Genomic DNA, 14360 nt, shown 5'->3' on the forward strand with positions numbered 1-14360 from the left:
GGGTTGTCCGCTGGCTGCACGCACAGCAGCCGCAGCCGCTTCGCGCCGGGTCCCGCGGTCGCACCTCGTGCCGCCTCCTCTGCTTCTGCCGCTTGCTTCGTGGGTCGGTCCCTCCGACACACGGGCTTCCAGCCGCGCCGCAGCCTCTCTCCTTAAGCCCTATCAGGCCATCCAGGTCTTCTTCCTCCGGCACGACCCAGTCCGCGAAGATGGTGGACCGCGAGCAACTGGTGCAGAAAGCCCGACTGGCCGAGCAGGCGGAGCGCTACGACGACATGGCCGCGGCCATGAAGAACGTGAGTGTCTCCTCCCTTCCCCCCGCCTCGCCCGGGCCCCTCCCGAGACACGGTTCTAAGCGCGGAAGGCCCTAGGGGCGCGGTGCCTGTTGGACTGCAGGTGGCCTCTCCACGTCACTCAGGGAAGGGACTGGGGAGGGTCCCGATAGCAGGGGCCCTGGCGGTGACGCGGCCTCTCCCCGCGACCCTGAGGCCTGGCGGCGCTGTTCCGAGGTCCTCCCTGTGCTCTGGCTGGGGCGGGGTCTTGCGGGGTTGGTCTCAGAAGCCGGGTCTCAGGCGCTCAGGTCTGCTTGGGAGCCGAGCGGGGGCCGTGCGCATCCTTTGTGCCCCACTTCCCCTCCTCCTGGCCTAGGCGTGGGGGCGGGGGACCGCATGGATGCGGTTCCTCTTTCTCTCTCCGGTGTCTGGGCGGCGCCTTTCCCATTCACTCAGCAGGTCTCCCGGTTTTTCACCCCCCACCCCCAATCTTCTTCCCCACTCCCTCTCCTGGCAGGTCTTTTAAGGAACCTCCCCGAGAAAAACGTAGGCTCTCATGAAAACCTGGGATCCGTGGTGCAAAATCGAAACCTGGCTCACGTTTTTCTTAACAAAAGGCTCCCCTTCTCCATTTCCCCAAAGCAAATCCTCTAGGGTTTTTTAGGGAGGGAGGGGGACATTTGTCTCGCTAGCATTTCCATTGATTGTTTTTCACTTGTCATTTCGTTTCGTTTAGCGTTTTTGTATTGAAAAGGGTAGGTATTGCCTTTAAAATAAAGGTCGTGATATTTAGCCGACTGATTTCGTTTGTGACATATGCTGTTTCTTTTCTGAATACAGGCACGTGTCTGTTGAAATTCCTAAAGTTAAAAAGAATATATTCTGTCTGATCGGATAATGCAAACAAAGCGGTGGTGGGAGGCAGTATCAAGTCATTCCAGAAGATTCTGCATTTGTCATATTGCAGAGAGCCTAGACTGGGTGGAGGCTGGGAGGAGTTACTTTAAAGGGGAAAAAAATTTTTTTTTTTAAATTTGTTTTATTACATATATCCGAAGCTTTATTTTTTGAGCTAAATGCATCTTCATGCTGATAAAAAGAGAATACTAATCACCAGTTGTCGCATTTTTTCTGGGGTGCAGATTCCAGCCTGTGTTGCTCCCATTTTGTCAGTAACACTACATTAATCTAATGGTTTGGCAACCAGTTTGAAATGAGAGGAGGGGGGAAAGTAGTGAATATTATAAAATGAAACTAGAAGCATTAATCTAGTGTTTCCCACTATCTTAATATTTAACTTCCTGTCTTATGTAACAAAGGTTTTAAAATGCATCTTCTATGTGAAGTGGATGCAGTGTACTTTGCCATTTTAAAGTCTTTTAACTGAAACAATAATACAGATTAAATTTTTGAATAACTACTAGTTCTGAGCAGGTAACAGTGCTGAAGCTTTCATAATTCCACCAATTACCTTAAAGATTTTTATCTTATTAAGGAAGAGCTTTGGTTCTGAAATTGGGAATTGTGTTGAAATATTGCCATAGTTTTACATCATTTTCATAGGCAAATTACACAAATTGGGTTTTTTGTAGATAGCATATTTGGTTCCTGTTTTTTATTTAGACTTAATTTTCCCATATTTCTAGTTTCACGAGAAACCGAGTGACCTCGCACCTAGATCCATAGCAACCCAGTGATGTCACACACAATGACACAGTGGCTGCAATGCACCTAAGGGCTGGTAGGGAGTTTGCAATGGCATTTGTCCAAGGTAATGCAGAAATTAACTGAGGAGCCAGGTAGAATTGAGTGCTTCATCTTCACTAGATAGGATTTGGTCTCCAAAATTAGAATTTCATTTACCCTCAACATGCAAATCAGTGATCTAGAAAAGCCTTTTTTCACCACTTTAGTTCTAGTTTTCTTACAAAAGTTTTCCATATTTTTTAAAATGTTTATCTCCTTCAAAAACTGAGCAATGAGAGAACAAAAATAGAATTTTTATACAATTATAGCACAGAAATAGTACATTTGGGGTTTTTTCAGGTAATTTACTTGGCAGTTCAGAATGTAAACCTTAAAAAATTAATGACCTCCTGACTGGGCCAATTTAGGGAAGGAAACCTATTATAAAACACTTTATGTTCAGATTTGGGAAGGTTGTCTTTTTGCTTTGTTTCTGCTTCTTGACAAAGTATGGAGGAAATCATAGTGTCTAAAATAAAGACCTTTTGTTTTTCAAACCTGTTTTCTGTGATTTTGAGGAAATAAGCCTACATCTGACTCACTTTCCTCATCTGAAAAGTGGAGTGATAATACCACTTGAAAAAAGTGAACATGTAGTAGGTGTGCAGAATGGTAACGTCTTACACAGCTGTACTTCCCCTGTGAGAAAGTCATTAGCACTGGGGATACAGCTTGGTGGTGATAGTGTGTGTGTGCTTAAGATGTGTGAGACCTGAGTTCAATCCCCAGCACCAAAATTAATAAGTAAAATAAAATCAGTCAGAAGCAAGGCATGGTGGCACACTACATGGTGAGTTCAAGACCAGCCTGAATTACAAATCAAGACCTATTTGAAGGAAGAAGGAATTTGTCAAGAAAATGAAGAAAACTCTGGATCTCTTAGTTTTTTGGGTTTTTTTTTTTTTTTTTGAGGTAAGGTCTTGCTGTGTAGTCTAGGCTGGCCTCAAACTTGAAACAGTTCTCCTGCCTCAGCTTCCCGAGTGCTGGTATTACAGATAGGTGTGTGCCACCATGCCAGCTTCTTGAATTCTCTTATAAGGCTGAAGTACTGCTGAGTATGGTGACCCATACATGTAAACCCAAGCACTCAGTAGGTAGAGGCAGAAGCATCACTGTGGAGTTTTGAGGCTATCTTTGGGCTGCATAGTAAGACAATATCAACCAAAAAAAAAAGTGAAATACTGATTGTGTGAAGGTTAAAATTTATTTACAGTTCGTGAAATCAAATTATGATTTGTGCAGAGTGATGGCATACCTCAGTGACCAGGATAGAAATAATGTGTGGTACAATATTTTGAAACGGAAGAGAAGTCATTAAAGTGCATGAATGCAGAAATGTTCCCCTCTTAGTAGACAATACAGTGGTTCCCACTTAACCACATCTTTGCTTCCCTGGTTTCAATTACCTGTGGTCTTGAAAATAGTTGCATGGAAAACTCAAGAAATAAGCAATTCATAAGTTGTTTTTTTGTTTGATTGTTTTGTTTTTTGGTATTGAGTATTGAACTCATGATTTCACACTTGCCAGGCAAGCACTGTGCTGTTAAGCTATATCCCCAGCCCAGTTCATAAGTCTTAACCTTTATTATATTTTATTGTCATAATTTTCTGTTAATCTCTTACTGTACCTAATTTGCAGATTAAACTTTGTAACACTTACATTCCTATAGGGGAAATGTAAAGCGTTTGTGACTGTGGTAGTTTCAGGTACTCACTGGGAGGCTCAGGATATAGTTCCATAGTAAGTTGGGACCCTGGAACTGTCCTGTCCTTTGGCTTTTAATTAATTTCCTCCCAAGAAGTTAATATTCTAAATAGGTAGGCCTCAGAGGGAAAGAGGTTCTGGACTCCTAATTTCCTTAAAGTTGCTGGGTTAAGCACTTTTTTTTTTTTTGTCTTTTTTTTGAAGCAGGGTTTTACTATGCAGTTCCGGCTGGCCTTGAACTCACTTTGTAGCTCACGCTTGCAGCAATTCTCCTGTCTCAGCCTCTTGAGTACCCAGATGACAGCTGTGCACCACCAAGCCTGGCTAAGCATGCTTAAATGGGTATTGGGGGTGTGGTTGGCAGAAGACTATCATAATTATGTATAAAAACAAATCTGCCCAGTGGAATCAATAGATTTTAAAATTCTTACTATCTGAAATGCTGTTTTTCCTGCCAGCTGTTCCAGGAGGCTAGATCAATAGCCATTATCACTAATGGAGTAATGATATCTCTAGACCCTTATGAAGTGGACTTCTGTCAACTGTTACATTCTAAGTCCTGCAGTTTGAATTGATCTCATCTTTGGGGTGGAGGGACCCATAAGTTTGCTTTTTCTGCTACCCTTTGCAATACTGAAATAAATATTAATTTTTTTAAAATTAGGACATTATTTTTTTTTTGTCTTTTTCCTTTTTATCGGTACTGGGGATTGAACTCACGACTGCCTGCTTGCAAGGCAGACGTTTATGCCACTGAGCTAAATCTCCGCCCCAAAATTAGGACATTCTTGAGACAGGGCTTTGGTATGTATCTCAGGCTGTTCTTGAACTCTGTGTAGCTCCGGATGGTGCTGACTCAGCCTCCTTAGTGCTGGAGATTACGGGAAGGTATCACCATAACCGATTGTCTAATAAAAATCTTAAAATTTTGTATCATTGTTAATTAAATGATGTTGCCAAGTATAAATCCTTTGTACAGTCCTCCGGATTAACAGAAGACCCTGGGTAAGATTTAATCTCTAGTACTACTGGGTGAAGCCTCATTAATTTAGGCAGGTTCTAAATTACAAAAAAACTATTGGAGAACATAATTGTCTTTATTAAGATTAGAAAGTTGTATCATAAAATTTCAATGTATAATTGAATACGATTGAGTACATTCCATGGTGTTCCACAGCTATCACTTTTGTCTGGTTCAGAAAATGAGTAAATGGCATTTTTAAAAAGCAAGACTGGTCTAAACTATACTGACTGATTTTATAACATGTTTTCAGTGTAGGAAAGTAATAATGAAGGGTCTCCAGCAGCTCACAGGGCCATCCATAATTGGTTATCCCTTTGTCTATTATTTTATTTATTTATTTTTTTACCAGTACCAGGGATGGAACTCACGACCACGTGCTTGCAAGGCAGGCGCTTATGCTGCTAAGCTAAATCCCCAGCCCTTCTGTGTAAATTATTGAAAAAAGAAACTTAGTTTTGTTTTGTATTTCTGTTTAAAAGAGTTAAATTTAAAAGCCATATGATGTTCCCCCAAATAAATAAAAGCAGTTTGCTTGAAATTCATACAAACCATTAGCCACGTGGAGGTTTGGAAATGTTGCTGGTTGCTGCTGCCCCTGCTCTGCCCAGGGCCCCTGTTGGTGCCCCATGGCCAACAGTCATAAATGACTTCTCTGCCACTGGTTATGGTCCCTCCTGAACATCACACTGAAAGAGAGCCACACACTGAGAGAGCTGTTCAAGCCCAGCTTCGGAACCATCAGAGATGATGGTGGGCCAGTGGAAGGTGTTAAATACTCCCTATGGTTCCCAGGGGGCTCCTGAGGCTGCTGGGGTGCCACCTGATAATTTGCCCCCAGTTTTCCACCAGCCCTCACCTTACTGGGGTCTGATTAATGATGTCTTCCTAGCAGGTTCTGTGGGACAGGGAAGAAAGAAAAGACCACTTTTTATGTTTAATGGACAAAGGGAGGGATCTTTTTTTGTAAATCAGCTTCTTTTTTGCCTTGTTTAAAAGCTCTGTTTTTAGAGCTTTGCCCCATAGTCTAGTCGCTAGCTATGGGGGCCAGCTCCATTGCCTTTCTGAGTCATAAAGCTACCAGTACTGTGTCAACCTCTTTATAGACATTCCTTTCATAATTGTTTTGCAGTTAACTTCTCAAATTCTATTTTGGGAGCTACTTACATGAATTATGAAACATTACCATCCTGTTAAAGATGGCATTTGTAGAAATTTTTGAAGTTTTGATTTTGCTAACAAATTTTGAAAACTAGTGCCACCGGGCATGGTGGCACACACTTGTGATCCCAGCATTCTTGGTAGGCTAAGACAAGCAATGCTGAGTTCCACTCCAGTGTGGACTACAGTGAGACCCTATCTCAAAACCAAAGCAATCAACAAGATTCTCCAAAAATAGGCACAGTTGGGCTGGGGATTTAGCTCAGCGGCATAAGCACCTACCTTGCAAGCAGGCAGTCTGAGTTCGATCCCCGGTACCGATTAAAAAGGAAAAAGACAAAAAATAAATAAATAAAACTTAAAAAAAAAATAGGCACAGTAATACTTGCCTGTGTTCCTAACTACTCTGGCAACTGAACAGAATACTTGAACCCAAGAGTTCTAGGCCAGCCTACGAAACGTACGTAGCAAGATCTTGTATCAAAAGAATATTCTCACATGCGAACATATATACATACATTTACTTATTTATTGGAGGCAGGGTCTCAGTTGACTTACTATATAGCTTATGCTGGCCTTAAACTCATGGTGATGCTCCTGCCTCAACCTCTAACCTGGCCTTTTTGTAGACACATACTTCAATGCAGTGTAAAATAAAATTCCATGTGGGGCATAATGGCACATACCTGTAATCCTGTAAATTTGAAATTTGAGTGGTGATGAGCTAGGTGTGGTGGCACACACGTAACTAATCCTAGCGCTCAGGAGGCTGGGGCAGGAGGAATTCTGAGTTTGAGACCCATTTGTACTGTAATCCCAGTACTCTGGGAGGCTCGGGCAGGAGGATTGCAAATTGCAACCCACCTGGGCAACTGAATAATTGAGCAAGACCTTGTCTTAAAGTAAGGATGAGAGGAAAGGGGGTTGTAGCAAAATGTGAAGGCCCTGAGTTAAGTCACCGTTACCTTAAAAATAAAAATCCAAAACCAGATATGGTGACACATATTTGTAATCCTAGCACTGGGTAGTCTGAGGCAGGAAGATAGCTGTGAATTTAAGGACAGTCTGGGCAACATGGCAAGACAATGTCTCAGACCCACTCTCTACCCTTAAATCCAAATAAACCACTTGTTCTTATTCTTTTCATTTTTGGAGATACCTGAGGCCACACTTGATCAGTGAGACTCAAGTACTGAATTTTCCTCTCTGTAATCTGCTATCTGGAATGGGTGACTGAGCTGTGGCTGGCCAGAGATCTGTGGGCAGCAGTTGAGGAGCAGTCGGCGACCACTGTCTCTTCCCTAGCTGAGTGAGAAAGTAGTGGTTGCAGCCTACAGAAAGGAGACCAAAAGGCAACAAGAGGAAAGTTTTTTTTTTTTTTGTCTTTCTGAGGCAGAGTCTCACTATGCAGTTTAGGCTGGCCTTCAGGTCACTTTGTAACCTGGGCTGGCCTTGAATTTACAATGATGCTCCTGCCTCAGCCTCCCAAGTGCTGGAATTACAGGTGGGTACCACCACATCCACCTGAGGAAGGATTTTAAATGCAGATTTCTTTTGACACCATGGAGATCTTTTTGGTTTCTTTAGCTTTCAGAAAGGAATTATCCATAGGTCAGCTAAGCTGTCACATTTTAAATATCCTGCATCTAGTAAAGGTTGTCTGTGGTGCTTGTTTGTCGGCTGGCTTGCTTCCTTTCTTTGTTTGGGTTTTTTGTTTTTTTGAGGCAAGGCCTCACTGTGCAGTTCAGGTTGGCCTTAAACTTGCAGCAATCCTTCTGCCTCAGCTTCCCAAGTGCTGGAATTCTATGCATGTACCACAATGCCCAACCGCTAAGCTTGTAGAGGTTAGTTTAAATTTTTTCTTTTGGTTCTGAGGATTGAATGCAGGGTCTTTGTACTATTCTCTAGCAAATCTCCAGCAGTTTTATTTTGGGCCAAGATCTAAGTCATTAATTGCCTAGACAAGATTTAAATTTATGATCCTCCCTCAGCCTCCCCGAGTGCTGGTATTGCAGGGACTCAGCCTTTTTTTTTTGTCTTTGAGATAGGGTTTCACTTTGCAGTTTAGGCTGGCTTTGATCTCACTGTATCCCAGGCTGGTCTCAAATTTAGCCTCCAGAGTGCTGGGATTATAGACGTATACCACTACGTCTGGCATGCCCAACATTTTAAGAAATATTTGAGGGCCTGGAATGGTGGCACATGCCTGCAGTTCTAGCACCTGAGAGGCTGAGGCAGGAGACTTATTGCAAGCTCAGGGCAGCATAGTGAGTTCAAAGTCAGTCTGCACTACAAAGTGAGACCTTGTCTCAAATTTTTGGGGTGGGGGGTCCTGGGAATCAAACTCAGGATCTTGTGCTTGTCAGACAGGTGCTGTGTTGCTGAGCTATATTTCTGGCTTTTTTCTTTTCTTTTTTTAGGTTGGATTTTGTTTATTTGCTTGGATTGGGATCTTCTGCCTCATCTTCCTGAGTAAACTGGGATTACAAATGAGCCACCAGCACTTGGTTTAATTTTTTAAAAAATTAGCATTTAGGCTGCTTCCAAATTTAGATTGATAAATAAATAATATTGCTATGAATATCTTTGTGACTAGAGCATCAAAAAATTTTATATATTAAACACCCAGAAGTGGAATTATTAGGATTATATATGTGTGCATTTCAGTATATTCAGTGCTCACAGCTTGTGTTGTTCTAAGTGTTCTCTCATCCAAATACTAACTAGATCTCATTTCAAGATCAGGAGAGTTCAGCCTGATAGAGCCATAAAGTAAGCAATTTTTAAGGTTAATACTCAGTATTACTAATAATAGTTTTATCTCTTAAAAGCTTTGAAAAAGTTCAGTCTTTTGAGTAGGTAGTACATACACGGGGATCAGAATTTAAATCACCTTACTCAGTGAAGGAAACAGGGTCATCTGGGCGTGGTGGCACAGGCATGTAATCCCAGTATTTGGGAACAGGCAGGAGGATCCTGGTTTAAGGTCAGGCCACACAACATAGTAAGCCCTGTCTGAAAACAAGGAAAAGAGGTACAAGCACCCTCAAATGCCAGTTTATTTGAAGCAAGGCTCTGTCTCACCTTTTAAGGTTTCTTGTGTTGGAACAATTGCCTTTCTTTCCTTTGGTGGGAACCAGGAATTTATAAGGTGAGGATGAATAGGAACCCCCCCTAACCCCCACCCCCATTTTCCCACTTTCGGCACATTGCAGTCTTATGGTGGCTGCATGCTGTCTTGCTCTTCTGGCCCTCTGGGATTATTTACCTTTTTTTTTTCCCCCTCTTTTTGGTACTAGGGATCCAACTCACAACTTGCCAGGCAGCTGCTGTGCCAAGGAGCTGTATCCTCAGCTCTATTTACCATTTTGGAAGATGGCTTTTTGTTTCCCTAAAATTATCCCCTACTCACCACAGATGCTCAGATTACCAACCAAATCCTTTACATTTAGATTTGGCAACCTCAAAGCGTAGTTTCTTACCTAAGGCATTTAACCCAGATGGCAGATAATTTACTTATTCCCTTGACTTTAAGAAGGGTGCTTGTGCTCACTTGACATCCAAGTGCTGCGATCCATTGGTCTTTGTGGGTTGTGAGAAGGTAGAGAGGATGATGATACTGCAGTACATGAGGTGAACCTTCTGCTCTTGCAGGGCTGTTCTGGCCCTCTTTCTTGGCTCTGGGTGGTTGGGGGGTGCTTTTTGCAGTACTGGAGGTTGAAGCCAGGTCCTCACTGAGTTACATCCCTAGCCCTTTTAAAATAAATTTTGTGACAGGGTTTCACTAAGTCACTAGCTCAGTTACTTTTCTTGTTGCCGAGACAAAATATCCAACACCCACAAGTTAAAGGAGGAAAGGTTTATTGGCTCATAGTTTGCGTGAGTTTTAAGCCCATAGTCTGCTGGCTCCAAGGCAGATTGACATAGCAGAGGAGCATCACCAAGGAGAAATAGTCCATAGCAGACTGAAAAGAGCAAAAACAAGGAATGGACAAGCCTCTTTCTGTCCCTTATATTATATCTAGGCTACTGGGATTAGGGTGGTGCCAGACCAGTCAGTGGAGTGATTCAGTAATCACTCACCCTTTAATCCTAGCTTTGCACCATGCATCAATCACACATTCTAGATTCATCCATTGCTGAAAAAGCCGCACCTGTGACTGCATGGGAAGACATCCAGACACAACTCGTTAACAGTCGCAAAGTTGTCCAGGCTGAGTTTGAATTTGCAGTCATCCTGCCTCAGCCTCCTAGAGTGCTGGGAGTATAGATGGGCATGCACCACTATACCTAGTTTAGCTTCCTTTTCTAAAAGAGCATTTCTGCTGCATTTGGCTGTTATCACTAATCTGGTAACAAAGTTAACACTGTTTTAAGCTTATTTCTAATATAATTTTTATTTCAAAGGCATTATAAGAGTGCGTGTGCGCATGCATACAGATACATTACCATGCTAATTAACTGTTCCCAGACAGCCTGGGTTAGAATCAATACTCAGAAAGATGGAGCTGACTAGTTCAATAAATATCACGTATCAGGAGGGTATACTTACAATTTATATTTTTCATCATTTTGACAGTTCTTAGGATAACTAGATTTCCTCTTTTTTTTTTTTTTTTTGGTACCAGGGTTTGAACTCACGACCTTGTGCTTATCAGGCAGGCGCATGTGCTGCTGAGCTAAATCCCTAGTCTAGATTTCCTATTTCCTTTGTTGAAATAGTTTAAGGTTAAATTAAAGCACTTGGCTATGTTATCTTTTTGTTTTTCAGTTTTATTAATACTTTTTAAGTTTCATTTTTATTACTATGTTTTTGCAGTGTATATAATAATTGAATTCATCTTAGGAAGTTTGGTGCATGTGTGTAACACATCTTAATTCTCTTTATCTCTCCTTTCTTTCCTTGGCTAACCCCTCCATCTAGAAATATTTATTGAGTAACGAGAAACAATTTGGTAAAGTAGCAGATTGAGTTTTTAGAACTTGCCTAAAATACCTTTCTATTAACATTAGTTATTTAAAACTGGTGCACAGATTCTTATTTATGCGAATGAATTATTACTAGTTCTTATTTTGAATTTGTGGCAGCCTATTGCATTTTTGGTCTTTTTTTCCTTTAATTTGGCTTGCTCTTTTTAATAAATGATGACAACACTTTTAGCAAGTGTTAATGTCTTGTAAAAAATTAAGTCGGGGCTGGGGATTTAGCTCAGCGGCATAAGCACCTGCTTTGCAAGCAGGCGGTTGTGAGTTCGATTCCCTAGTACCAATAAAAATGAAAAAGACAAAAAAAAAAGAATTTTTTTAAGTCAATACTGTTATTTGCTGGGCATTTCTAGCCTTTGATCAAACAAAGGAAAGTGTAGAATTCGGTATGAATTCTTCTGTAGATTTCTGCATTGACTAATGTCTTGAGAAGGCAGAAGTTTTGTTATGCACTGTAGATAAAACATGACAACGTGTATTGGGCTAGGGCTGGAGGGCAGTGGGAAGCGTTCACCTGAGTCCTTACTGACTCCTAGCTCTGTCCCCCTCCTCCCAACATAGTTTGACCTTTACTGTTATCTTTGGAAACATTTTTATTTACTGTTCCCATGTAATTTCATAAATTTAATAATGATGGTCTTTCCATTTTACAGATAAAATTGTTTGATTTTTCCCTATGGTTTGAACTGAATCAGTTTTGGGTTTTTTTTTTTTTTTTTTTTTTAACCTACCCTTAAAGCTAAGGATCTTGTTTCAAAAAGTTAACTAGCTTTCAAAAGGGAGTCAGAGTGTAAACTGGTGATCTTTTTGTCCATTAATTGATCTGGTTTTGTTCATTTTAATAGATATATTCTATTGTTTGCAGAAACGTGGGGAAAATCCTTAAGAGGATTGCATTTAAAATTTTTCTGTTTTGGGGGCTGGGGATTTAGCTCAGCGGCGTAAGTGCCTGCCTTGCAAGCAGGCAAGTCATGAGTTCGATCCCCGGTACTGGTAAAAACGAAAAAGACAAAAAAAAAAAAAAAAAAAAAAGAAATAAAATAAAATAAAATTTTTCTGTTTCATTTGACTTTGAGATTTGAGATTATATGCTTTATAGTCTGAAGATAAATACTGCCTTTTAGGACAGTCCTTTGATTGCGATGTGTCGTTTTTTTTCTGTTTTTTTTTTTTTGTTTTTTTTTTTTTGTGGGGTACGGGAGATCAAACTCATGACCTTACGCTTGCCAGGCAGGCGCTTATGCCACTGAGCTAAATCTAGGCCCTATTTGTTTTTTTAATTAGAGTCTCACTATGTAGTTTCCATATGCCTTAAACTCACTGTGTAGCCCAGGCTGGCCTTGAATTTGTGGCAGTTCTGCCCCAGCCTCCCAAGTGCTGGGATTACAGGGATGTGCCATCATGCCCAGCACCAGTTTTGTTTTGTTTTTTGTATTTTGTGTAAAATACTTTTGAGTTTTGGGGCTGGGGATTTAGCTCAGCGGCATAAGTGCCTGCCTTGTAAGCAGGCAGTCGTGAGTTCAATCCCTGGTACTGATAAAAAGGAAAAAGACCAAAAAAAAAAAAAAAAAAATACTTTTGAGTTTTGTAGGAGAACAAGCTGGGAGTGGTGTGGAATTGGAGGACATTGTACTAGGTATTTGGGAAGGTTTCTTAAGAGGAGATGCCTGAAGGTGTGGGGTTGTCCAGAAGAGAGAAAGACTGCAAGAAGGGCCATCTCTGAAGCAGGGAAGCATTGAGCCTCAGGCTGCAGAAGAGAAGCTGCCTATAGGGAGCCCTGCAGTGGTGAGTAAGTGAGAACAGAGCAGGAAGTGGGTCTAAAGAGATCAATAGCCTGTTCTCCTGGAGTTTGGGTTTTTTCTTAAGCTTTGGAGAGTCACTTCAGGCAGAAGAGGGTTGGAATTTAAATGTTGGGAGAGACAGATCACTGTCAGCCACATAGACATTGGCTAGTAGGACTTCCAGACAGAGAGGGGATAGAGCTGATTAATGATGGAGAATCTAATCCAGGGGTCTAGACTTAAGGGATGAACACTGTACCTGGATGAGGGCACATAGGAGAGGAAGGAAAATGATGGGACAGGTATCAAGTTAGGGGAAATGTAGCAGATTACTCTTGGAAGGGATTTAAAACAATGGAATTACTGAAAGCCTGTTGGGGAGCTCAGTAGTAGAGAATATCCCTAAAATATGTAAGGCTCTGGATTTGAGCCCCAGGAGTATCCCCTTTCCCCCATCAAGTACTGTACAGGACCCTACTACCATCCAGGCTGGCCCAAGTACTGAAGGGTGGAACATCCCTGGCACTCACAGAATTGATATTTTATTGGGTGACTTCTCTGTAGTAGTTGACAGTGGGTGTGGGTGTGTATGTATTAAGATCACCTAGGGAAAATTAGGATTTGAGAACAAAATGTGCAACTATGAAGAGAGTCGCAGGGGCTGGGATTGATTGATTGATTCATTTATTTATTTTGCCTTTTTTGTTTTTATCGGTACCAGGGATCGAACTCACAACTGCCTGCTTGCAAGGCAGGAGCTTATGCTGCTGAGCTAAATCCCCAGAGGGGCTGGGATTTAGCTCAATCGCATAAGTGCTTGCCGCAAGTGCGAGGTTGAGTTCAGTCCCCAGTACCAAAGTGGGGGAGGGGGAGGGAGGGAGATGAAGATGGAGTAAATGGACTGAAAAGAAGGGAGACTATTGATATATGAAGAAAAGCAGGAAGGGTTGGTAACAAAGGGAATGTCAGAAAAAGGTGAGTGACCAGTGTTCTGAGTTACTGAACCCAGTGCCTTAGTATTGAGCTACATCTCCATTTGTTTCTTTTTCTTTCCTTTCTTTCTTTCCTTTTTTTTAAGATTTTGATTTTAAGATTTTTAGGGTGTTTCTGTGGGGATAAATCGCCCAGACTCGATTCAAACCTCTGATCTACTTGGATTAGTGTGTCTGTCTGTCTCTTACTTTTTGAGACAGAGTCTCACTATGTATTTGAAGCTGGCCTTGAATTCACTTGGTAGCCCAGGCTGTTCTGGAACTCAGGAATTTTCCTGCCTTAGCCAGCCTGCATGCTGGGATTATAGGCGTGTAGCACCACGCTCTACTTGCATTATTAGTCTCTATCATCTGTTTTCCTTCTCCCTCCCTCGAGGTATCTTCCTTGATCTTTCTCATAAGTAACCTTACCTACCCCTCTAGAATTCCATTGGCTCTCACTCCTCCCTACCCAGTGTCTCATCCTCTTGCCTCTAAGAGTGCTGGGATTACAGCTGTGTACCACCATGCCTGGCTCTGTCTTCTTTTTTTTTGGTCTTTTTCGTTTTATCGGTACCAGGAATCCAACTCATGACTGCCTGCTTGCAAGGCAGGCGCTTATGCCGCTGAGGCTCTCTGTCTTCTTTGAGGAGTCAGAGGTGGGTGCTGGGGATTGTGTCAGGACCTTGCACTCTAACCACTTACACCATACCTCCA

General features: G+C 41.9%; 1 protein-coding gene across 1 annotated transcript in view; it reads left to right on the forward strand.

Moving 5' to 3' along the window:
- The first annotated feature begins 21 nt into the window (after positions 1–21).
- Ywhag (tyrosine 3-monooxygenase/tryptophan 5-monooxygenase activation protein gamma) overlaps positions 22–14360 on the forward strand; it is a 28895-nt gene continuing 14556 nt past the window's right edge. Inside the window, exon 1 of the mRNA XM_003470113.5 lies at positions 22–296. Coding sequence (XP_003470161.1) covers positions 210–296 — 87 coding nt within the window. The 5' untranslated portion in view covers positions 22–209. The remainder of the gene's footprint in view (positions 297–14360) is intronic.

The sequence above is a fragment of the Cavia porcellus genome, unplaced genomic scaffold, assembly GCF_034190915.1.
Source record: "Cavia porcellus strain 051 isolate PalLab524CR breed Dunkin Hartley unplaced genomic scaffold, mCavPor4.1 scaffold_23, whole genome shotgun sequence".
In the NCBI taxonomy this organism is placed as follows: domain Eukaryota; kingdom Metazoa; phylum Chordata; class Mammalia; order Rodentia; family Caviidae; genus Cavia; species Cavia porcellus.